This window comes from Drosophila biarmipes, chromosome 2R, assembly GCF_025231255.1.
Source record: "Drosophila biarmipes strain raj3 chromosome 2R, RU_DBia_V1.1, whole genome shotgun sequence".
NCBI classification, from domain to species: Eukaryota; Metazoa; Arthropoda; class Insecta; order Diptera; family Drosophilidae; genus Drosophila; species Drosophila biarmipes.
In genome coordinates, this window is record NC_066615.1 from 2,915,797 (window position 1) to 2,939,337 (window position 23,541).

Consider the following 23,541-nt stretch of genomic DNA (forward strand, 5'->3'; position numbering starts at 1 on the left):
TGCCCTGACTATATTTTCAGGCATAGTTTCAATAGTGTTGTTTTGAAGCTCTATTATACTAGATGCCGTATTGTCTAGTAAGCTTTGTTGTTCGACTTCCGCACGAGATTCGTCTATCCCATCAGGGTATCTTATTTTTTTAAGACTTAGTACTTTTTGGTAACTTGAAACAAATTCAAAGGTTATTTTGCTATTTACAAATTTTCTTATCAGTAAATATTGGTGCTTGTCATGGAGGTCTCCATTAAAAGCGAAATAACTTCCATGGGATCTGCCGGCAGGAAATTTTGATTTCGATCATCATTGATGCGTAGAGAAGAAACAGCGGATTCATCTATTTTAATGAGCTGACCTACACGTCGTCGCTTTGTTCTCTCTGAAGCCTCCTCAAAATCAAGTTTAGGGCGGCCCCGAAGAGCACTTTCCTCTATTTGATTTGATTTCTTTCTTTTCTTTTTTACTAAGCCACCCAGATTGATATTTAATAACTGCAGATTTTTTCCGTTTGTAATTTTTCCAAAAAGTTACAATTGTTTTGCAGATGTTCTCAATTTTATTGGATACTTTGCTCAAATCTAGAATAATGTAGCCGTTGTTTTCAATATCCGTTTGCACATCGGAAATCAATTTCATCATTTGAAGAAAGACAAAGCAACAGAGCAAAAGCGCAACAGCCCAATAATCAAAGACTCACCATTAACTGCTTTACTTATTTTTAATAGTAAACACACATCTGCAAGTTTCTGCAGCTAATTTTAAAATATTTAGTAACCTAAAATAAGACGATCACAAAAACATACATACCAAGTTCTGGGTTTTCTTGGAACACAACTAAAAGTTTAACTAAACATAAAATATACTTTCAAAAAATACACAAAAAAGGGGTTTTCGCTAAAATTAGTTTTACGAAAAAACTTGTTCAGGAAAGTTAATTATTAATATCTCAATTTATAGTAAATACCTTCAATTTCATAATTCATATTATATTATTAAAATCGGAGTACTGCAGCGTACGTCTGATCACTTTAAAGAGCGCATTGAAAAAGAGAAATATCTCCAAAGCGCAGCTGCGTTGCCAAAACGAACACGTGTTCACGATTGCAAATCTATTTTTTGAATGTACCGATTTCCAGTAAAATCCGGTATGCCAAAAAGAAGTTTTGACTTTTAAGAGACAATTCCGATACATTTTGCTTAAAAAATGTGTCATCACATTTTTTGATATGCTATGACAGCTATATGATATAGTCTTCCGATATTGATACAATTTAATTCGAAATTCAGAACTACTTTAAAAATGTTATTTCCAAGCTTAGAAGGTTATATGCTAAAAAACACCAAAGATATAATTTTTATTTCATGTTTTCCGACTAATTTTCCGATCGTTCCTATGGCAGCTATATGATATAGTCGTCCGATTTTGATAAAATTTAATTCGAAATTCAGAACTAATTAAAAATGTTATTTCCTAGCTTAAAAGGTTATATGCTAAAACACCGAAGATATAATTTTTTTAATTTTATCCCCGGTATTTCCTATGGGAGCTATAAGATGTAGTTGTCCGATCCGGCTGGTTCCGATACCTGCAATAGAAAGAAGACTTTTTGGATAGTTTCAGACCGATAGCTTCAAAACTGAGAGACTAGTTTGCGTAGAAACGGAAAGCAGACGGACAGACGGACATGGCTAGATCGACTCGTCTAGTGACGCTGATCAAGAATATACGTATATACTTTATGGGGTCGGAAACGTCTCCTTCACTCCGTTGCAAACTTCTGACTGAAATTATCAGAACACAGATTACGATTAACGATAGTGTTTCCATCATGGTTAACAACAAAGAATTGCGTACGACACATTCATAGAAGCTGTAAACAGTGGATATGGTAGAATTTATTTCCTTGATGCTCCCGGAGGAACCGGAAAAACGTTCTTAATTTCATTGCTGTTGGCGAGGATCAGATCGCGTAATGACGTTGGCTTCATCTGGAATAGCTGCTTTGAAATTACCATCAAACATGCAAATCGCCGAAACACCTATGCCTAAGATATTACAGGTATGCAAATTAATTGTTTGGGATGAATGCACAATGGCCTACAAGAGGTCGCTGGAGGCATTGGACCAAACATTGAAAGATCTTCGTGACAACCAAAATATTCTTGGCGGGACCATGACTCTGTTGTCAGGTGATTTTCGTCAGACTTCCAGATATTCCCCACACCCAGAAAAATTGAGAAGGGAAAAAACCGAGATTGGTTCTTCTTGGTTTTATTATTGTGTCTTCTCACATTTTTCTTCTCGGTTTCATGACGGAAGCGATGTCGATTTTAGTATTCCGTACTAAAATTAATCTCGGTTCTGTGGTTGTTGACAAGGAACGTGAGGGCAAGACGTACATACATATACAAATGGCAGTGAGAGGAAAGAGAACAAACTCCTCTCTTGAAATTGAGGTTTGAAACACAAGGATTCCAAGATTTATTTTCATAATGTAAATTTACAAATTGATAATCCTCATACTTTAGCCATTAAATGTCAAATGAAGTTTGTAAAGTTTCTGACGGACCACGCCAAATCTGTAGCGCCGTATACCATGGTAGTGTAAATAGCTTTACGTTTTATAACCAAGTAGAATAAAAGGGCACTACTTATAAAATTAATTATTATTTAGGTTTGAATAAGCATAATTTTAAGTTATTAAGCAATTAAATTAAGCAATTTTTAATTCCCATAGCAAATTTAAATGAAGTTTATGTTTATTGTGAAAAATTAAAGTAGAATACAATTATCATTTAAGATCATACTTTGTAAAAAACCCATCAGAAAACTACATTTATAATTTGTCCGACTTTGTATTTTTAGTATAAATCGCTCTTGGCTGGCTTTTGTGATCGGAAATACTGAAATCAAAACGCTGAGATCGGTTTTTTCTCCGAGTGCAGTTGCTGATGAACTAAATGCATGGCTAAAATCATCGAATTTCTGGCAGTACGTAAAGAGAGTCCAATTAACACCTAATGTGTGAGTATTTTTGCAACATGTTGAAACTGCATATGTGTTTTCAAAGCAGTTGTTAGTCACTGGCAATAATAAAATTTCGATAGACACCTCGACCAGACTCATCACATCACAGATTCAAAAGAGGAGCTTATTCAACGTGTTTTCTCAGATATAGCGCAAATGATCAATACCCATACTCGTAATTCGCTGGGTGAACGAGCACTATTGGCTTCAAAAAATAAAGATGTCGAGTATCTCAATGCGACATTCAGAATGTTCTTCCAGGACAGAGGTTTCCTTCAAATCAGTCGACACCGTTATGGACCAGGATGACGAGTAAACTATCCTACGAAGTTTCTAAATTCACTGGAATTTCCTGGATTACCACCTCACAATTTGCAGTTAAAAGTAGGATCAGCTGTCATCATGCTGCGCAATACTAATCAACCTCGACTATGCAATGGAACAAGACTGGCTGTGAAAATGCTGATGAATAACGTCATTGAGGTGCCAGGACAGTACGAAGTCTGCCGGTTCAGCTATATATTTATATATATAACAAAACGAAAACAACTATAATTTTGTTTGTTGCAACATATACGCAGTAAATCTAAATGTACAAATTTTTGAATTTGTATTTGAATATGGAAGGGTATATAGACAAAGGTATGGCTGGCCTAAGCTAGCTTTCCTTCTACTTTTTATTGGGTTTAGGGAATACAACAATAACAACAAACAATAATATATTAAATTACCAAAAATCGAAAGTCAGATTTAGGCATAATTTTATTTTTTATTTTTATATAATAATTTATTTTTATATATTATTTCAGAAACAATCTATAAAATTTATCAAAGGCCATAGAAGCCGCTTTAGAACAATGAGTTTTAGGGACGTAAGGTCATTTATACGATTATGAATATGAAATGTTTGTGCTAAGTACAGAGCTACAAGAGAGTTTTGAAAATGTTTAATTTGAATGAAAATATTTTATTGAAAGAAATGGCAGAGGAACCAATAGACCTGTGAAGACGAACTAAAAACATAATATAAGAGAACACTTTTCTCTGTTAACAATGGTTGTTTGATAAACTTTAAACCTATTCGTCTTAATATGTCATCGTACACAGCTTATGGATATTGCAAATATACATCCTGCAACTTCTTTAAGTTTCAAGGAACATATAATGGAAGTGTTAAAATTTATTTAAATAGAAATGAATTACCATTCCATTAATGCAAAAAAAAAATACTCAGTACAGTGAATTTGATAATAAATTGGTTTATAATGCCAACGCTCTTATTGGCAAAAATCAAATGATCAATAAACAATCATCTTACTACCGAAATGTAAAATCAGAGAAGAATGGTAAAGACGATTTTAAACGCCTATGATATGAAATGCCATAACTTTTCGCACTATATTCAGTTTTTATCGACAAAGCTGAAAGTGAACTTATGGCATAAAGACCACAAAGTCTCAAATTACACTTCAGCAGTTTGGGAAAGCAATCCTATACCAAGCCTTTACAAACTCGCCATAAGGTATCTTGGGTAGCTCGGTACCTTCCGCTATAAAAAGGGGTGTGCGACTACAGGAGCCGTATGACACATGCCCACATCCCACAAAAAGTTTTCCTTTAATCATTGAAGTCGTGAGAATTTAATGATGTTTTATTACGTTGAGATATATATAAAGTATTATTTTCCGGACTCAATCATTACACTCTATAAAATAACAGTTGTAAAGTGGAAGATAACTTTAAAAAGGTTATCACGGATCTACGAGTATTTATTTAGAATAACCGGTATTTCAATTAAAAATGTCAGTATATGTTTTAAATATATCTCGGTTTGCCTATCATATTGAACTAAATAAAATAATAACACTGCATAGCAAGAAGTGGCTGTCTAATTTTATCTATGTACATTATAAACAAAACATATTGTCTTCCCACAGTCTCACCGAATTCTGTAATTTTTGAGCTACGAGGTCACTAGAAGAATAGATCTTTATTTCAGGATCGCCAATTACAAGGTTAATTATAAACTAAGATTAGTTTTCTCTAAGTAAGGATATTTGAAGAAGGTAAAACAGATAATCCACAAGCATGCTGCTTCAGCAGCTTCTTCCTTTTTAATCCAAAAAACGTTCACATAAGTAACCCATTTTACATACATGTGTAAATATGAATTTTAAAAAAATTCGGTATTTCTCTTGGTGTAATTTATAAAAAATCTATTGTATAAGGTGTTTCATACGCTGCAAGAATAAAATTAAAAAAATAATTAAATAACTAATATATTTTACTGAAAATTGGGAAATGGGCAGACTTCTGACCAGCAAACTTGCTTATTTTTTGTTAATAGGATCAATAGGAATAATACATATTAATAAACTAACGCATTTGATTAACGAGACCCTTGATAATATTCTTCCGGTTAGAGTTGGGAAACTATCGATGGCACTATCGAGGTATTGAGTATTTACCTCTTTGGGCCATTATAAATAGTTTTTTGTCTCTATCTATAGTTTTTTGTCACTATCGATGGTGCTGGGCAATTTTCACATCACTTACATTTCTCGAAAGTTGCAAGAATTTGTGTAAGAAAAAAGCAACAAGTTAAATATTTTTTCTTAATATTAAAACGGCTAGGCTAGCCTAACAAACATACAACAAACATAAATAATATTTATTTATTTTCAGCATAATGATTCTGGTGTAAAATACGTAGTGCGTAAATTTTTAAGTGTGTTAGAGAAAGCTTTCTTTTAACTATTTACTCATTTATTTTTGTTTCGGAAAAATCCAAGGTGCATTCTTTGCTAAGCGATTTTCTCAAAAACTGACGGCTTTAGCTCTCTGATACTTTCTGACAAGAAGCTTGTATTAACGCCCAATAACCAACAACGGACGGGCAGACGGACAACAAAATTAAATATATTAAGAGACAGAAAACAAGTGTTAGGAAATTTTTTGACGGATAACTAATTAAAGCCTAATTTTTTTCTATTGCTAGATGCAGTCACTTAGGTGGAACCCTCGGAACTTTGGAAAAGGTGCTGCAGAAAGCGATGAGGCGCGTGAGAAAAGCGCAAAATAATTTAAGCAATGAAATAAGGCCAAAACTATTTTTTATATTTATATATATGCTATTTTCTTCTGCTTAAAAAGAGCTTAGAAATTGTGCTTTAAAAAGTACTCAATATTTGCTCATTGTTAAGCACTGGTAAGTCCTAAGACATCTTTGTGTTAATTTAAGCAGTTATTTTTACAAAAATTGAGCACTGAATGAGCGGTCAGCGATGATTCAGTGCTCATTGCTTTTTCTTTTGCTTAAACAAGAGGTCAAACTGCGCTGAAGGCACTTCTTTAAAACCACTCAATCTGTGCTCATTGTTAAGCACTGCTGAATCCTGAACAAGGTTCAAGCTTATACCTTAGACCGAACGAATTTTCTTAATATTTGATCTCTGATTGAAGAATATCATCTTTAGGAGTACATATATTCTCTAAATATTTTAAAAAATTTGTTCTAACCTGACTACCAAATTGCAAAGCATACGTTAGAGTCACATTATATCGCAAATATTATTGTTTTATTTTGACAACGCTGTTAATGCACAAGCATTGAAAAACGAGGTGCATAGTTTAATATTTCGTACATACCTTTGAAGCATTCATAAAAAAGACATAGTTTTGATTTTGTTTTGTAGCACCAGCTTTTCATAGCTTTTCACTCTAACTTATAAATTTGTGGAACTCTTCTTGTTTTTCTTCTATATTGCTGTTGCTTCTTTTTAACAATTCTACTGCCTTTTATCTGGATAGAGCAGTTTGTAAGATTTAAAAAATGTTTGAAAGAGGACATTTACTTAAGATGCCATTGTGAAACACCAGAGCACTTTTGTTAAAGCCACTTTTTAAATAGATTCCGGTAAATCACATACGCTCACAACAAACATCTGTTTTTCGATATATAAATGTTAGAATATGCATGTATATCGACTTAATTATATATAATTGGAGGCAAATAAATGGTTCAATAAAAAAAAAAAAAATACTTATAAAATCATGTCGAAATCATTCCGCATGACCCCCTCCCCCTTTTAATCATACACCCCTATATGGGCAGCCCCTCTTTAGTACGTGTACTTTCCCTGAAGGGAAATGGTTGCTTGCTAATGCAGAAACACCTTGTGTCTGAACAGTCGTCGGATACCTAACTCGGCCATAGTGTGAACGGTTCCACAATGTACTGCAAAACGCACACAGACGGGAGTCGATAGTGGAGGGGTCACACTGGTTGTGAATGAAGAAGACAAAAATTGCTCGTCATTCGCAGTAGGCGATTCACTGAATTTTTGAAAAACCCTTCAAATTCAACGCATTATATATCCCGTAAGTGCTGCAGCGCGATAACTGATAAGCCCGAGCCCGAGCTGCCAACAAAGCAACCTAGTGTTATTGACTGAACAGCGGAGTAATTCCAACAGATCCTCACTCTAATCTCGCCAACTCTCGAGAAGCGCCCGCATCATGTTCGGAAGACAAAGTGGACTGGGAAGTTCCAGCAACAGCAGCAACCTGGTGGAGTTCCGAGCCGGTCGCATGAACATGGTTGGCAAGATGGTTCATCCGGACTCGCGCAAGGGCCTGGTCTACATGACGCAGAGCGACGATGGCCTGATGCACTTCTGCTGGAAGGATCGTACCTCCGGCAAAATCGAGGACGACCTGATCGTCTTCCCCGACGACTTCGAGTACAAGCGCGTGGACCAGTGCAAGACGGGCCGTGTCTATGTGCTCAAGTTCAAGTCCTCGACGCGCCGCATGTTCTTTTGGATGCAGGAGCCGAAGACGGACAAGGACGAGGAGCACTGTCGCCGCATCAATGAGCTGCTCAACAACCCCCCATCCGCCCACCAGCGCGGCGGCGGCGGCAGCAACGATGGCGACCTTCAGTACATGCTAAACAACATGTCGCAGCAGCAGCTGATGCAGCTCTTCGGGGGCGTCGGCCAGATGGGAGGACTCAGCTCCCTTCTGGGTCAAATGAAGTGAGAAAATTAGCTTTAAAGACAATTGATATATGCTTTGATTTAAATGGACACAATGAAAAAAACGAAAGAGCAAGTTGAATACCTATGTCTACTTATAGCCTTGCAGATAGTGCTTTTGTCTAAGAGAAGCAAAATTAGCCAGCTAACACTCACAGCCCCATGACCAGGTCGTGATTCTTCTTTACCAGTTTTTAAAAATCAACCATGTTAAAACAACCAGCGTTGTTAATTTTCGATTGAGAAGGAGGATACTAAGACACTGTTCAGTAGGCAGAAATCAAGACCTATTCCAAACACAAACTCATATACTTGCCTATAATACTTAGATAATTCCATGAAAAAGATAACAGAAAAGTCATCATATTTGATAATTAACTATTTCAAAGATTAATAAATCCTATTGCCTTTCAGCTCACGTACGCCCTCGTCGCGAAACACCTCCTCATCGGGTGGCGGTGGTGCCTCGGCCCTACAGACGCCCGAAAATGTTAGTGTGCCTCGCACTCCGACCGCCCCATCCAAATCTGGCAGTAGTCGCGGCAGCAGCAACGTGACCTCGCAGGCAGGAGAGGCTACCGGCAGTGCCGGCTCCTCCGTTGATGCGGATGCCTCCGGTAAGAACACAGCCACATCGACCACAACGGCGTCAGAATCGACCGGAGCCTATGCCAACCCATTCCAAGCCTACTTATCCAATCTCTCCCCCGAACATGGCGCAGGACGATCCCTGAATATTGACTTGTCGACGGCGCTGTCGGGTGCCGAGGCCATTAACCAGCTCATTGCCGATCCGGAGCGGGTCAAGTCGCTGATCGTACACCTGCCCGAGTCGGAGGATACCGACGAGGATCGCAAGCAGCAGATCAAGGACCACATTACCTCCCCGCAGTTCCAGCAGGCCCTCGCACAGTTCTCAAATGCTCTGCAGTCGGCCCAGCTGGGTCCAGTGGTCAAGCAGTTCGAGCTGTCCAACGAAGCGGTGGCCGCCGCCTTCTCCGGCAACTTGGAGGACTTCGTCAGGGCTCTGGAGAAGAGCCTCCCAGCCGGTGCCACCATGGGTGGCGAACCGTCGGCCAGCGAAAAGAAGGGCGATGCGGAAACTCCTACTTCTGTGGATGAGAACACCGATCCTTCTGCTGAGAAGCAGGAGGAGAAACAAAAATAGCTTTAGCCTGCGCACCACCATTTATTGTATGAGTTCGAAAGCCTATTTTTTCATGTATTAAGTATTCTTTGATTCTGAATAAATTAACAAGGGAGTTACATATGCTTCAAAGAGTTTTGTAAATATTTGTATTTAGCATATCAGGAAACTTTTAAAATTGTAGTACTTATCAACATATTACAATAATACTAAAAAATTTCGAAAAACTTTTTCTGGTAATGTATCTATTTTAAGTTACATATGTTTTATATGAACTGTTTGTAATTGTTTGACATATTTTGTGTATTTTTATTTGCTTGATACACTCAGAATTCCCCTCAAATACACTTTGTTTTTCAAAATAAAAGTAATCGTACTTCTAGTACCGAATTTCTATAGGTAAATCGACAATTTGGAGTACAACGTATATAATTCAACCCAATAATTTGTATTTTTGGATGTCTTCGAAGTTGCGTAGTTAGTATTAAACAGTGCATCATATAAAACTTTGACTTATACATTACATCACAGTTTTGAAAATTCTGAACTAAATTTGTGGAAGTAACGGGAACAGTAATCCCGACAAGGTCATTTTATCGGTGTACCCCTAACGAAAGCTCGCCGCTCTTCAACCACTCTGGTCGTCCCTTTCTGGCACGAACTGCGCGCTCTGCAGCGAGCCGTCTCACACAGATACATGCTCACACAGGCACACGCAACAATATTTATTTTATTCAATTCCAAAACGGCCTGCGTATTAGTTGTGTTTGTGCAGAACTCGCGCGTTCGCAAATTCTGGTAGTTGGCACTCGGTTCTCGTGCATAACGATCTCAAGTGATCTCCCCCTGCCGGATCCAGAACACGGATATATCAGGGCCTACGGAAGTTGCAGTATAGTTTCGCCAATTTTTGCGTCGCGGGCTGGATGTTTTTGTATCTGTTGTTGTTGGTGCTTTCATTTTGCAGCAATCTCTGCTGCATGTGTGTGTGTGTCGGTGCTTTTGCCTGTTTTCCCAATGCATGACTGCTCCGCGGACTTCGTGGAAAGCTTTTCCCTCCAAAGCAGGGCCCATAGGAGACCAAGAGCCGCGGCAATAACACAGAGCAAGAAACACAAACACGAGCTGGCCTGTGAGACAGGGAAAGAGAGTCGCCTCGCACTGGCAACCTTTGACTTTGACTCACTCGCGCACACACACGCACGGCCGAGCAGGACTGGAAGCTTGCAGAAAATAAAACTAACAAATAGGAGCTGCTGAAAGTGTGTGCATAACAAAGCAAACAAAAAGCTTTGCGATTCGCAATATCTAGGTATATCTCCGGCACGTCGGTCTGGCAACACCAACAACAACAGTAGCATCCGCATGGAAAGGCAAACTGCGTCTCAACAGTTTCCTGCGCTCACGTACCTTTTCTCATTTCTTCCAATTAGAGCTGAGAAAGAAACACCAGTAAGGCTACCTACAGTCAAGACACCAACCTGCAACTCCTTAATGAGTTCCCCTCCCGTAATCGGAATTCGCCACAAAAAACGCTTGATTTGCCGCTGATAAAGCTGATAAGCCGCAGCCTCTAGCCCCCACATCAGCTGCACTTTCCACTTCTGCGATAAGGTGAGTATGGGCCCCGACCCTGCGGAGCTCCTTGATTTGCCGGCAGATCGGGGCTCCAGAGCAGCTGCGGAGCTACAACTACAGCCCCATCCCCTAAAAGACAGGAGAAAAACCAAAACACAAATGGCGCCTGAGCATATGCTGCGGGAAATTTCCAAGCGCGCCAGCGGAGAGTGGGGTGCGAGCGGGACAACCATGCAGACGGTGTTTATGTTTTGGTAGAAAGGTCACATCCTTAGCTTCCAGCAGAACCTTCGCCCTTCCTCTGCCACCCCCGTCCCGCGCAAATTACGTCATGAATCGAACGAAGTGCTTCGGTTCGACAAATCGATGTCCCATGCCCCATTTGTTTGCAGGGTACCCTCCTGCGATATACCTATCCCAAAGTATCAATTTTCATGCTTAAAGACATTAGGCACACTTTTCCATTTGAAATCGATCCCTCGGGCGGGTAGCGCCCAAACTTCTTATTTCTAGTCCCACAACAAGTGCCAGTGTTGAAAGATGTTTGGAAGTACATTTGTGTCTCGAAACGCAAAAACTGGCCCGGGTACCACTAAAACGTTAGGATAGGTTGATCAGTTAGGGATCGGATGCTGCCGGGCCTGCCTTGCAGGCTGGGGGCGGCGAAAGTTTCCTGTATGCGCCTCCTGCACACTAACCCCGCGGACCAACGGGCGGAGAAAGCTTCCAGCATGACATTGAACTTGGCTGGATTCGATTAATCACAGGCCCAGGGACAGGGTGCCGCAGCTTTTCGAGGCACTTTCGCGAGCGACTGTGCAGCTGCCACACTTCAACAGTTTGTTGTCAGTTGCAGCCATTGCATCGTTTTCACTCTGTAGCTACGCACTTACAGGCTCAAAGCTTGCGGAGTGTTGGGCTCCTTCTTCCTGCTCCTTTTTTGGGGAAGATTGGGTACCAATTTCTACTCGACAGCTGTCTTGGAAGCCAAGGAGCTTTCTCGGTGGCCTGTTGCACACTTATTTGTTACTGAAGCGGACTTTTTTTTTTTGATTATTTTGAACCTTCCTGCCTGGAAAATGAAACTGCCCAGGCCACATTCTGACTTAAAAAATAAGTAAGCGTGCCCGAGCAGAGCTCATTTTCGTATAGTTAATCTCATCCCTCATCTCACATAGTTGAACGATTGCAATAAAAACCGTATAACAGAAGAATAACTTATAAGTGAATGTAAGCCAGGCACTTCAGCTGCCTTCCAAACTATGAAAATAGTGCCAGTAAGGCTGAATAGGAACTGTTGCTCCTAAAAGCCCATGTTCAATCAGTACATTGAGCACTTGAAATGCGAAAGTATTATCCATCCTTGAAGGTTGCATCTCGATGGGTCCGCCCTAGCAGCGTCCACTCGCATGGCCCATTTGCTCGACTTCCTCCGGTGCAATTTGCAGCGATTACGAGGTTTGGCCGGCAGGCAACTTCCCGATCCACTGACATCAGCAGTCGCAGCAGCAGAAGCAGCAATCTACCGGCGACGCAGCAGAAGGAGCAGATGATTTTCCGGTTTACCAGGGACCTAAAACCGGTTTAAAAAAGAAACTTCGGACCGGCCGACGGACCGAATCGATCGCTTCCCTTTCGCACAGTTGGGCCAAAATGACAATACAGTGCGGAGTGGTAATTTCGGAGCTTATATATTTGCAAAAGTACGTGTGCGGACTTAGACAAGATATTTGGCTCAGAAGTCGACGGGCTTGATGGTGATGAACCGGGAGAGAATGAAGGCCACTAGGATGGTGGCGCACACGAAGCAGAAGGCGAACATGTAGAAGCTCTCCTCGGTGAAGATGTCGGAGAAGGCGGGTATATCCTGGTAGATCTTCTCGATCACCGCCAGCGTCCCTTTGTGCTTCCTCACCATCGTGATGGCTGTCGCGCGCCTTCTACTTCTTTTTGAGAGCCTTTTTTCCGCTGCTGGCGCCTCCTCCGAGTTTCTGTTTCTCCGCCTTGGTCAGGACCTTGGTGGTGATCTCCTCTGGCGGTGCCAAGCTGGACACGTGTCTGTTGCACAGCTGCAGGAGCTCTAGGGTGTTGAGATTATCGCTGTTGAACCGAATCTCCTTGGCTTTGGCTTGTTCTGCGGAAGAGGTTTGTCATAGTTGTGGATGAAAAAAACTAACGAAAACCCAAAACTGAAATTTATAAACCATCGATTTTAATGGAATGATCCGAAAACTATGGATCTAGAGTTTTAAGGGCGGTCTCATGGCAATTTGACTAAGAAATTTATGAAATTGCTTTCAACACCTTACAATATGTACAAAAATGCATTCGACCCAGTTTTAAGTTTTCGATAGGAACGATAAAAAAAACATAACCAAAATAGAGTACTAACCTTGAGCCGAGTCAATCAGGGCAAACTTAATGTTAGCCGGCTGCCGATCGCACACTATTTCCGACTTGACCACGCACTTGGGGTTCGTGAGGGCCACTTTGGGTGTTGAGAGCAGGAAGAGGAACTCTCTGCGGATAGAGATAACAAATAGAGGATTAGGGGGCCTCTGACTTTTCGCCATTTTTTAATTGCTGCCGCTTTTCCAGGACCAACGCCGCCTCAAACTGACGCCGACACCGACTAAAATGTCCACGGAGCGTGAGCTGGCTCCCGGTGGGCCAGCTCAGCTCCACCCGCACACGCTGCCACTGACTTTTCCGGACCTGCAGATGACCTCCGCCGTGGGCATCATCGGGAAAGTGTACGGTGAGTGCGACACATCCACTTCATACTTTCAGGCTGCCCAGGGAAAACGGCCTCAAGAGCGGCTCTGGTGAAAAAGTGAACACTTCACTGCACCTCTTTGGTTTCTTCAGTTTTTCTCGTACGACCTCCTTTTGCGTTTCCTTACTTTCGTTCGGTCAAAATTTTCCAATCATTGGGGGCAACTGCGCATGTCCCGCTATCGATAGGTGGAAAGCGGTTTTCCCAACTCACCGAGTGGACTTGACGTTTTCCGCAAACGGATCAAACTGCACGGTTACCCGTTTGACGCCCTTCAAGTTAACGCCTTTCAGCTGCTTGCCGATGGCAGAGACAATGCCCCCGGAACGGCGCAGAGCGCCACTGAAAGGCACCGACATTATGTATGTTCTTCAATCAGCAAGAGGAAATCCGCAGTTTTGCACACACAGTTGCGACGTAACAAGCACGCTACGTAACAGCTGAGCGGCGATAGCGATTAGCGCCCTGAACAAATAAGTTCCGCTTGCTTCCCAACACTGGAACGAGCAACCCTGCCTCGCTATGCCAGTCTGCGGCCCGTATAGTCGTCTCCCTCACCCGCACGGCTCGAGGCGAGAGTGCTTTGCCCTCATTTAAGTGTGGTTAAGAGTGTACAGCATGCGTCACGCTCACACGTCGCGAGTACAATTTTTGTGTGGACGTCCAGTGTGTGGCTGCTGTGGGAAAAGCTGAAGAAAATTGCATTTTTTGCATAATGCGCGATGTAAAAAGCTAACCAAAGTTGTGCTAAATTTAAATTCAACAGTCTGGCCACGGTTTGTGCGTAAGAGCAGGCGGCGCGAACGTGTTTGGTGCACAAAAACCACGTCTCGAAAAGTCAAGATTTCTACGTGCACACATTTTGGGCTGCCATATATATAAAAACGCATACAATCGCCTTTTCTTGCTGTATAGCGGAGCAGCACACACACAGGCCGAGGAGCACACAAAGACACACACGCATACAATTGCACTCACAAGAAATGCGAGCATAAAGAAGAATTTTTTCTTAGTTGTATTACAAGAGCATTAGATACATATATAAGTATTTAAATATACATATATACACGCCTAGGTGTGTACATAAAAGATACATACATATAACTAAACGAAAGCTGTGCCTACATTTGTGTTCTTTTCCAATATTACAATAACCACAAGAAACAACAACAAGATCAATAATATAAATAACATAATGCCAGTCAAGAGAGAGAGAGACGAGATAAGCCCACTGGTCTGTTGCTAATTCCAATTTACATAAATACGCCTACGCCACGCCCACGCGCAACAATAACAAAAAAAAAAACAAATGCAAAATCAACCAAACGAATAAAACTTTAAACTACTTTAAAGTGTGATAAGCAAAAGGCTGAAATCAAAAACAAAACTATAAATTAGAAGAAAACCAAAAGCAAAGTCAACAACAACAAAGGAATCAACAATCAATTACATTTACACCAAAACACGAACATCAACAAGAGAAAAACGAGACACGAGCCAACCTTTTATACATTAATTATTTTCCTAAACCAATCCTAACTTAGTGCAAAAACATGTATCCAGTCGGACAACGTAAGTGGCTACCAGATGGTATGGGAGAAGAATAAGAGAACAGACGATTTCCCGACCGAAGGAAAACTGAAAACTGCAGCTGCCACAAGTTTCCCGCACATGCCCACCACCCCCTGTCGTTGAACCACCCACTAATCAAGTTTTCGATGTTCTACTTGCACATAGGTGTAGATATGTGTATGCATCGCAAGTGCCAGACTCCACGGTAGTGTGCAACTCCACACAGACACGTGCGTCAAAGTGCAGAGTTGAAAATGCGCGGTAATTGGGTCAACGACCGTCGGCGCGTCGCAATAGTTCATTGCTTTTCCGGGGGTTGCTTTTGCTCGTTAGCTTTTTGGGGCCTACGAGCATCTGGATCTGGGTTTAAGGAGCGCACTCTCCTAATTGCGTCGCAATTCGCTACCGATTTCGTTCAAATGTTCGTGCTTCAAGGGGTGAAAACGGGGCACGGGGAATATCTTCTGATTGAAATCTGAATATTTAATGCGAATCCCACACCATTGTGTATTGCTTATCGTAAAAGAAGGCCCATCGATTCTCCAACGTCTCCAAGGAATCAAATTTCATAAAGTTTTACTCTCCTTTTTGTTATAAAATAATAATTGTTTTAGTTCATGAATTCAAAGAAGTTAAAGTTATTGTTCAATTTCAACCTATAAGAAGAGTATAATGTATTAGTACTTTTGGGGAATATTTCCTTAAGTTCTTTAAAGATGCTTAATCATATTGAAATCGAATGTAATTTGAAGTAGTCAAACCGAGAGGTGCAAAATTGCCCTTTATAAAATCATGTATTTGCAAAACGGCTACAAAATATTGCCACAGCATTGAAGAATGTAATGAATAAGTATTAAGCAATTGCAGTGGTCAAATTCGGTCCGGATGTTTACTGAGTAGAACATCAAAACTTGCTCCACCTTGCAGGGTGTAATAACTGAGAACTATTAACACAATTTTGGCGAACCCAGGACTCGAATGTGCAAATACCCACTTAGGAAACCAAGAAACTGACCAAAGAAATCAGCTTGTGGCAGCTGGAGAAAGACGGTATATAGTGCTTGTAAACACTATGTACTATACACACTAGATATTTAATCCGAAACACAAACTTATTGATGACGATAATGAAAGAAAACTGTAACTAAAATATTATTAACGCACCTTTACTTTTTTCCTTTTTGTCGTTATCGCCACCTTTTGGTTTTCACATCGTTTTATGACTTTGATTTACCATAATCGACAACAAACCATCTATTGGCCATTGCCCCATTTGGTTCAAACCTCTTCATTTTCATTTTAATTTTCGTTTGATTACCTTGTGTTTATTCGATTACCTTTTCTTTTTATAGAGTCACAGTGGACCCCCTCGCCCACTCGGCCTCAGAGTCCCTCTCAGGCGCAGACTAGCTTCGACACGCTCACATGTAAATTTCTCTCCAAAACCAAAAACGATTACTAAAATTACTAATATCCTTATGCAATTTGATTGATTCGAAAATCTTTACCAACTGTTTGTGCTTACGTTCTTTAGTTTGGTCTTTCTGACACACTGTTCGCCCACTAACTAAAACTAACCTTTTTGCAGTATTGTTACTAACAAAAAACAAACCTTCAACTAACCAAAAATTTAAAATGTTTCCCTTTTCGTTTCCTGTAAATGTTTGTTTCTTCGTACCATGCAAAGTGCACTTGAAGCATTACTAAACACCTGCAAACTCTGTTTGAATTTTAAAACTTGTATTATTTTGTGTTTAACGCTTGTTGCATGACAATTTTAGTTTAAACCGATTAAGGGTAGTCTCTCTCATTTGCTGCGCTAGCTCTTAATGAAATCGGGGAGTGGCAACAGTGGCCTTACCCCTTGGTATAATGCATAGTTTCAGAAACCCAATTGCTAGTTTTTGAAACAATATTTTACGGATTAATAATAAAGCGTTTTATTTTAATGTTTTTGTCCGGATTGTAAAATAGTTAAAATATATTATAGAACATCACTAATTGTCTTAAAAGTAGCTTCAAAAAATCAAGTTTCCGCGAATAATCAAAAGTTAGAAACTAGTCTGGGCAAAAGTTTATCAAAAAAAAAAAAACATTTATTTGCATAAAATTAAAAACTATTTCAAACTTTTCATGGGTTTAAAATTTCTGAGATTGCTTAGAGCATGTGAGAACCATCCCAATCGTAATTAAGGTTTTTTCTAGTTTTCCTTTTTTGTATCCTGTGAAAACGAATGATTTTGAAAAAAACTAATTGGCAATTGACTTTGCAGCACCACCAGCGCCCGGTTCGTCGGTCAATCCCACCGCCGTCACCAGCCCAAGTGCCCAGAATGTGGCCGCTGGTGGAGCAACTGTGGCCGGTGCAGCTGCAACCGCCGCCCAGGTGGCCTCCGCCTTGGGCGCCACGACCGGCACCGTGACGCCAGCGATTGCCACCGCCACGCCAGCCACTCAACCGGATATGCCCGTTTTTACATGTCCACGTCGCCCGAATCTCGGACGAGAGGGTCGCCCGATTGTGCTGCGAGCCAATCACTTCCAGGTGACGATGCCGCGTGGCTATGTGCATCACTACGACATAAATATTCAGCCGGACAAGTGTCCGAGGAAGGTGAACCGTGAGATCATCGAGACCATGGTGCATGCCTACAGTAAAATTTTCGGCGTGCTTAAGCCTGTGTTCGATGGGCGTAATAATTTGTACACCCGCGATCCCCTGCCAATTGGCAACGAGCGTCTGGAACTGGAGGTAACTCTTCCCGGCGAGGGCAAGGATCGCATCTTTCGCGTTACGATAAAGTGGCAGGCTCAGGTCTCGCTCTTCAATCTGGAGGAGGCTCTCGAAGGCCGCACCCGGCAAATACCCTATGATGCCATTCTGGCTCTAGACGTGGTTATGCGCCATCTCCCTAGCATGACGTACACACCGGTGGGGCGCAGCTTTTTTAGCTCCCCAGATGGTTACTACCATCCTCTGGGAGGTGGACGCGAGGTTTGGTTCGGTTTCCATCAGAGCGTGAGGCCCTCACAGTGGAAAATGATGCTCAATATTGATGGTGAGTTTTAATTCCTCGAAATGACCTGTTTTTTGTTAACAAACCATTGAATCTCTGTCAGTCTCGGCCACCGCTTTCTATAAGGCTCAACCAGTCATTGATTTTATGTGCGAAGTGTTGGACATTCGCGATATCAACGAGCAGCGTAAGCCGCTAACCGACTCGCAGCGTGTTAAGTTTACTAAGGAGATTAAAGGTCTGAAGATCGAGATCACCCACTGCGGCCAGATGCGTCGCAAGTACCGCGTGTGCAACGTCACCCGCCGTCCCGCCCAAATGCAATCGTAAGACTCCTGCAATTTCCGGCCCCTTCTCATGTTTCTAATTAGCTATATCCACCCTTTTAGCTTCCCGCTGCAGCTGGAGAACGGACAGACAGTTGAGTGCACTGTGGCCAAGTACTTCTTGGACAAATACCGCATGAAACTGCGCTACCCGCATTTGCCCTGCCTGCAAGTGGGCCAGGAGCACAAGCACACATACCTTCCTCTTGAAGTGTGCAACATTGTGGCTGGACAACGGTGCATAAAGAAGCTTACCGACATGCAGACCTCGACCATGATCAAGGCCACCGCCCGTTCCGCTCCGGATCGCGAGCGAGAGATCAACAATTTGGTGAAACGCGCCGACTTCAACAACGATTCATACGTTCAGGAGTTCGGCCTGACCATTTCCAATTCCATGATGGAAGTGCGGGGACGCGTTTTGCCGCCTCCCAAGCTTCAGTACGGGGGACGAGTGTCCACCGGACTTACCGGTCAGCAGCTGTTTCCGCCGCAGAACAAGGTTAGCTTGGCCTCGCCCAACCAGGGCGTATGGGATATGCGTGGCAAGCAGTTCTTCACTGGCGTGGAGATCCGTATCTGGGCTATCGCCTGTTTTGCCCCACAGCGAACTGTTCGCGAGGATGCACTGCGTAACTTCACTCAGCAGCTGCAGAAGATCTCAAACGATGCCGGGATGCCGATCATTGGCCAACCGTGTTTCTGCAAGTATGCCACAGGGCCGGATCAGGTGGAGCCAATGTTCCGCTACCTGAAGATCACATTTCCGGGACTGCAGCTAGTCGTGGTGGTCTTGCCGGGCAAGACTCCGGTATACGCCGAAGTTAAGCGCGTGGGCGACACAGTACTCGGTATGGCCACTCAGTGTGTGCAGGCCAAGAATGTAAACAAGACATCGCCACAGACGTTGTCAAACCTGTGTCTTAAGATCAACGTCAAGTTGGGTGGCATTAATTCGATCTTGGTGCCGTCCATCCGGCCAAAGGTCTTTAACGAGCCGGTTATATTTTTGGGTGCTGATGTGACCCACCCACCAGCTGGCGACAACAAGAAACCATCGATTGCCGCAGTTGTGGGATCGATGGATGCCCATCCATCGCGCTACGCAGCCACCGTTCGAGTGCAGCAGCATCGCCAGGAGATTATCCAGGAGCTCAGCAGTATGGTGCGTGAGCTGCTGATCATGTTCTACAAGTCGACGGGCGGCTACAAGCCCCACCGCATCATACTATACCGGGACGGTGTATCCGAGGGCCAGTTCCCGCATGTTCTGCAGCACGAGTTGACCGCCATCCGGGAGGCCTGCATTAAGCTAGAGCCAGAGTACCGGCCGGGCATCACGTTCATCGTGGTCCAGAAGCGCCATCACACGCGTCTTTTCTGCGCCGAGAAGAAGGAGCAGAGCGGTAAATCGGGTAATATTCCCGCAGGCACCACTGTTGATGTGGGCATCACACATCCCACCGAATTCGATTTCTATCTGTGCAGCCATCAGGGCATCCAAGGCACCAGCCGCCCTTCGCATTACCACGTTCTGTGGGACGACAATCACTTTGATTCGGACGAGCTGCAGTGCCTCACGTACCAGCTCTGCCACACATACGTGCGGTGCACTCGTTCCGTCAGTATACCGGCGCCGGCCTACTACGCCCATCTTGTGGCATTCCGTGCTAGGTAATTCGTGAGAATTTTTACCTAGTTGCTTTTGCTTACATGTGTTCTTGTTATTCAGGTACCATCTGGTGGAGAAGGAGCACGATTCGGGCGAGGGTTCGCATCAGAGCGGCTGTTCGGAGGATCGCACTCCGGGCGCCATGGCGAGGGCCATCACTGTACATGCGGACACCAAGAAGGTCATGTACTTTGCCTAAAAAGTATCTCCCCCATTTACCAACACCAAAAAGCTAAGGAATACAAAATAAGTTTCGAAATTCGATTCGAATAAGCTACCCCCTTCCTCCCCCTGATCAGAAAGCGGATGAAAGCCAAGCCTAGAAGTTTAGCATTAAGTTTAATGTTACATTTTACTTTGAGAGAACGCGAGAAGAGAAAAACCAACGAGAATACGAAGATGCATGTTATTTAGTAAGCAGAGGAAAATCCCACAAAGACACAATAACTAACACCACTAACTCATCAACACAAAGCCATGCAGTGAGAAATTATAGAATAGGCAATCGAATGTCAGGCACAAGTTTGCGCAACCGAAGGGATATAAAAAAGTGGAAATGTCAAATTTCTCAAAGTCAAGCGTATCAAACAATTTGAAAGAAAATAGGAAAACAACTAACGGGAACAAAAATTACGGCAGAAACACCAATCGACACAAGAACATAAAAATTCAAGGAGTCATCACACGACAGTGAGACAACTTTTCTAATAGAAATTACTATTAAATTGTACAATATATTTTTACACAACACAAAATGAAGACATGATGAATGAATATGAATGAATGCATACAACCAAAGGTTTTTAGTATACAAAATGAATACGTTGCTGATCGACTCACACAGCAAACACCACAAGAACACCAACCACTCGGATTCTCTGTACTGTGAACGAAGACCACCACCAAATTATAAACAAACCACAAACGACATTAAAACGACAAGCATTGAAGGAGTTTAGACACAACTTAGCATGTACTAATGAAATACTTCAATAATTAAGGCGCAGATTAAACCAAGCAAGAACATTTAATAGTTTGTAAGTTGGGCTCTACCAAAAAATCGGAGTATGCCAGATCAGATTTATGGAAAATGAGTGCGCAGCAGAGTATCGAGAAATGCAATTTCAACAAGGGACAAACTTTTGGTCAAAACAATAGCTATACTTTTGAAGCGGAGCCTATTATGTACATCCTAAGCCTAGAACTAACATTAAAAACTTTTACAAATCAAGAAAAAAGCGGAATGGAACTGTAACCATATAGAATACTTAAATTCAAAAGTGCAAATAACACGGTAGCGGATATGTTAGCAGTGCTGATATTTTATGTTAGTTTTTAGTTTGTCCCCTTATATGCACACACAATCAGACTCCGAACTTACCCCTTCCCGAGTCCAAGGCATATCACTCAATGTCCTTTTATTTATGTATCTCCTACCTTTAGCCTAACGATATTTAGTTGTACCTTACATTTTTTTAAAAGCTTAACGAAATTTGTTGATTTCTGCATGTTGATTCTTCGAATGGGCAAAAAGATCGCGAACAGGCCTGCTTTTAATTGTAATTTCGTATTAACTAACTTAGAGCAAAGTGGTGTACGGGTAATATAAACAAGGTACCTCTCCTCCACCGTCCCCCGGAGAGAGGTGGCAACTACATTTCAATATTTTACAAAGTAGTTTTAGTTTCGCCAAAATTAACAAGCAACAACAAACAAACAATATCAATATAAAACATATGCTTAGTAATTGTACTATATCGAGGACACAGTTCAAGTTAACATTATGATGAGTTGTTATTTATGCGGCGCGGGAGAGGAAGATTTTCGTCGAATCTCCCGGCCAAACCTTATTTATAATTGTGTACATCCTTTACCGATCCGTTTATTTAGACCTAGTTTCCAAGTTTGCAAGTTGTTTTGCCAATCGTATACACTATGTGAGCATTATAAAATACATAATATATAAATATATATGCTTAGTTTTAATCATTTATTGCACTAGCAAATTAGATGGTAGTCATACAAAATACAAAAAAACAAAAACTCGAGGGATTGCCACAGTCCGTCAAAATGTTGAATCAAACTTTCAGAAATCTCTTTTAGGTTAATTTCATTCTAAAGGAAACTTTTCAAATGATATTAAGTCACTTGAGATTTCAGTAACTCGTCAATTCAATAACCTCATGGCCGGATTCTCGAATGCAATCTACGGAGTGCCAATCATCTTTCCAACTAGTTCTCAATTCAAAAGGGTATAGACTTATTTAATACAATTACTTAAAGAAAAATCCGTTTTCTCAAGGCCTTTTTTACTGCACCAGAAAATTCCTTTATAAGTAAGCTGATTACGAGTTTTTTACACAACATGAACCGGCGGTGTTCCACTTATGAGATGCGTGCATGGTTTTCGATTGTAACGCAAACGTTACTGATACTCAGCTGACACATCGCTTTGGGTTCAACTATAGTTTCAAGGCGGATCTTAACGGAAAGCTGATATTTATTCCATATTTTAGTAATCCTTACTTATGAATGGTTAACATTTTGTGGGACTGTGCAATCAAATGGAGGGTGTGTTTTTTGTCCTTAAATTGTAATTATTAATTTTTCATTTGTTTTTTGTAATAATGTTTCTACACAAGGGATTAAAATTTTAAATTTATTTTTTAATACTTAAAGCAACCCGAAGCAAACAAAACAACCCGATTTTAGTTCTAAGCAGTATCGAAAACGAAACAATGCAAAGTCGTTCGCGATTCGGGGTCGAATTAAGATCGCCCAGACAGTACCAACATTTACATTATATATTCAATTAGTTTAAGCTGAAGCTGAAATGTGTGCCGACAATGAATGCATCTCGTAGTTTTAAAGTGACCGAAATATTTACTTTACCAACACAATACATGAGAAAAGTCCAAAGCTTTAACTACTCGCAAAGAAAAAATCTTAGTACTGACGGAATACCCTTTAATCACCATTTAAAATGCCAATAGCAAGCTGCTATCTCCCATCCATGAAACAGGGCTGTAAGAATTGTCCCTATATACACGCGTAAATATAGGTATATATCGTAAACTGGAGAACACAGATTTCGCCCCAGAAACTCACACACGCTACAATTTCAATGGTTTCTTCAGTGTCGTGCAGCTAAAAATGTTTATAAGGTTGGAGACCGTAAAACGCCTTAGATATCATTTCCAATCTAAGTTCTGCTCATAGTTAAGGCCCAAAATAAGGACAAATAGCCGGGACGTTCACATTTTTATCTGTCAAAATTCAATTGAGCTTTAAACTAAAGATAAAACGGGAAAAACGGAAAGAGGGAAAGAAAGGCGGATGATGAAAAATATAATCGGGACGGATTGTTTCTACATATTACTTATAAATGT

The 23,541-nt window shown here is 41.4% G+C and overlaps 4 protein-coding genes across 12 annotated transcripts; 2 read left to right on the forward strand and 2 right to left on the reverse strand.

Moving 5' to 3' along the window:
- Nucleotides 1-7,286: 7,286 nt before the first annotated feature.
- On the forward strand, nt 7,287-9,343 carry LOC108029767 (proteasomal ubiquitin receptor ADRM1 homolog). Of its 3 annotated transcripts, XM_044092326.2 has the most exons (4): nt 7,287-7,405; nt 7,501-8,064; nt 8,479-8,681; nt 8,787-9,343. In XM_044092326.2, exons 2-4 carry the CDS (start codon nt 7,544-7,546, stop codon nt 9,230-9,232), a joined length of 1,170 nt encoding a protein of 389 aa, XP_043948261.1. In that variant the 5' UTR covers nt 7,287-7,405; nt 7,501-7,543; the 3' UTR covers nt 9,233-9,343. The 3 variants fall into 3 exon arrangements, with proteins under 3 accessions (XP_043948261.1, XP_016957762.1, XP_043948260.1); XM_017102273.3 differs by having other exon boundaries at nt 8,479-9,343; XM_044092325.2 differs by having other exon boundaries at nt 7,298-7,405; nt 7,484-8,064; nt 8,479-9,343.
- Nucleotides 9,344-9,909: 566 nt separating this feature from the next.
- Nucleotides 9,910-22,123, forward strand: LOC108029543 (protein argonaute-2). Of its 6 annotated transcripts, XM_017101851.3 has the most exons (8): nt 9,911-10,103; nt 10,645-10,825; nt 13,388-13,547; nt 16,490-16,564; nt 17,411-18,196; nt 18,258-18,480; nt 18,544-20,154; nt 20,213-22,123. In XM_017101851.3, exons 3-8 carry the CDS (start codon nt 13,427-13,429, stop codon nt 20,349-20,351), a joined length of 2,955 nt encoding a protein of 984 aa, XP_016957340.1. In that variant the 5' UTR covers nt 9,911-10,103; nt 10,645-10,825; nt 13,388-13,426; the 3' UTR covers nt 20,352-22,123. The 6 variants fall into 6 exon arrangements, with proteins under 6 accessions (XP_050743872.1, XP_016957340.1, XP_043948259.1 ...); XM_050887915.1 differs by lacking the exon at nt 20,213-22,123 and having other exon boundaries at nt 9,910-10,103; nt 18,544-20,158; XM_044092324.2 differs by having other exon boundaries at nt 9,911-10,825.
- LOC108029545 (uncharacterized) lies at nt 12,462-12,707 on the reverse strand. The gene has a single exon (XM_017101858.3). It carries the CDS (start codon nt 12,705-12,707, stop codon nt 12,525-12,527), a length of 183 nt encoding a protein of 60 aa, XP_016957347.1. The 3' UTR covers nt 12,462-12,524.
- LOC108029544 (uncharacterized) lies at nt 12,730-13,996 on the reverse strand. 2 transcript variants are annotated; one of them, XM_017101857.3, is made up of 3 exons: nt 13,779-13,996; nt 13,182-13,309; nt 12,730-12,923 (listed from the first exon to the last, which is right to left on the reverse strand). In XM_017101857.3, exons 1-3 carry the CDS (start codon nt 13,922-13,924, stop codon nt 12,730-12,732), a joined length of 468 nt encoding a protein of 155 aa, XP_016957346.1. In that variant the 5' UTR covers nt 13,925-13,996. The 2 variants fall into 2 exon arrangements, with proteins under 2 accessions (XP_016957346.1, XP_043948262.1); XM_044092327.2 differs by lacking the exon at nt 13,779-13,996 and adding an exon at nt 13,505-13,545.
- Nucleotides 22,124-23,541: the final 1,418 nt, after the last annotated feature.

Excerpts from the sequence above, each read along its gene's own strand:
- LOC108029767 (XM_017102273.3), top strand. The coding sequence starts at position 7,544 with ATGTTCGGAAGACAAAGTGGACTGGGAAGTTCCAGCAACAGCAGCAAC. Across the intron at positions 8,065-8,478 it reads TCCCTTCTGGGTCAAATGAA|CTCACGTACGCCCTCGTCGC; the intron begins GTGAGAAAATTA and ends ATTGCCTTTCAG.
- LOC108029545 (XM_017101858.3), bottom strand. The coding sequence starts at position 12,707 with ATGGTGAGGAAGCACAAAGGGACGCTGGCGGTGATCGAGAAGATCTAC.
- LOC108029543 (XM_044092324.2), top strand. The coding sequence starts at position 13,427 with ATGTCCACGGAGCGTGAGCTGGCTCCCGGTGGGCCAGCTCAGCTCCAC. Across the intron at positions 16,565-17,410 it reads TAGCTTCGACACGCTCACAT|CACCACCAGCGCCCGGTTCG; the intron begins GTAAATTTCTCT and ends TTGACTTTGCAG. Across the intron at positions 18,481-18,543 it reads CGTCCCGCCCAAATGCAATC|CTTCCCGCTGCAGCTGGAGA; the intron begins GTAAGACTCCTG and ends CCACCCTTTTAG.
- LOC108029544 (XM_017101857.3), bottom strand. The coding sequence starts at position 13,924 with ATGTCGGTGCCTTTCAGTGGCGCTCTGCGCCGTTCCGGGGGCATTGTC. Across the intron at positions 13,310-13,778 it reads GAAAACGTCAAGTCCACTCG|AGAGTTCCTCTTCCTGCTCT; the intron begins GTGAGTTGGGAA and ends CTCTATCCGCAG. Across the intron at positions 12,924-13,181 it reads CCTGATTGACTCGGCTCAAG|AACAAGCCAAAGCCAAGGAG; the intron begins GTTAGTACTCTA and ends CCTCTTCCGCAG.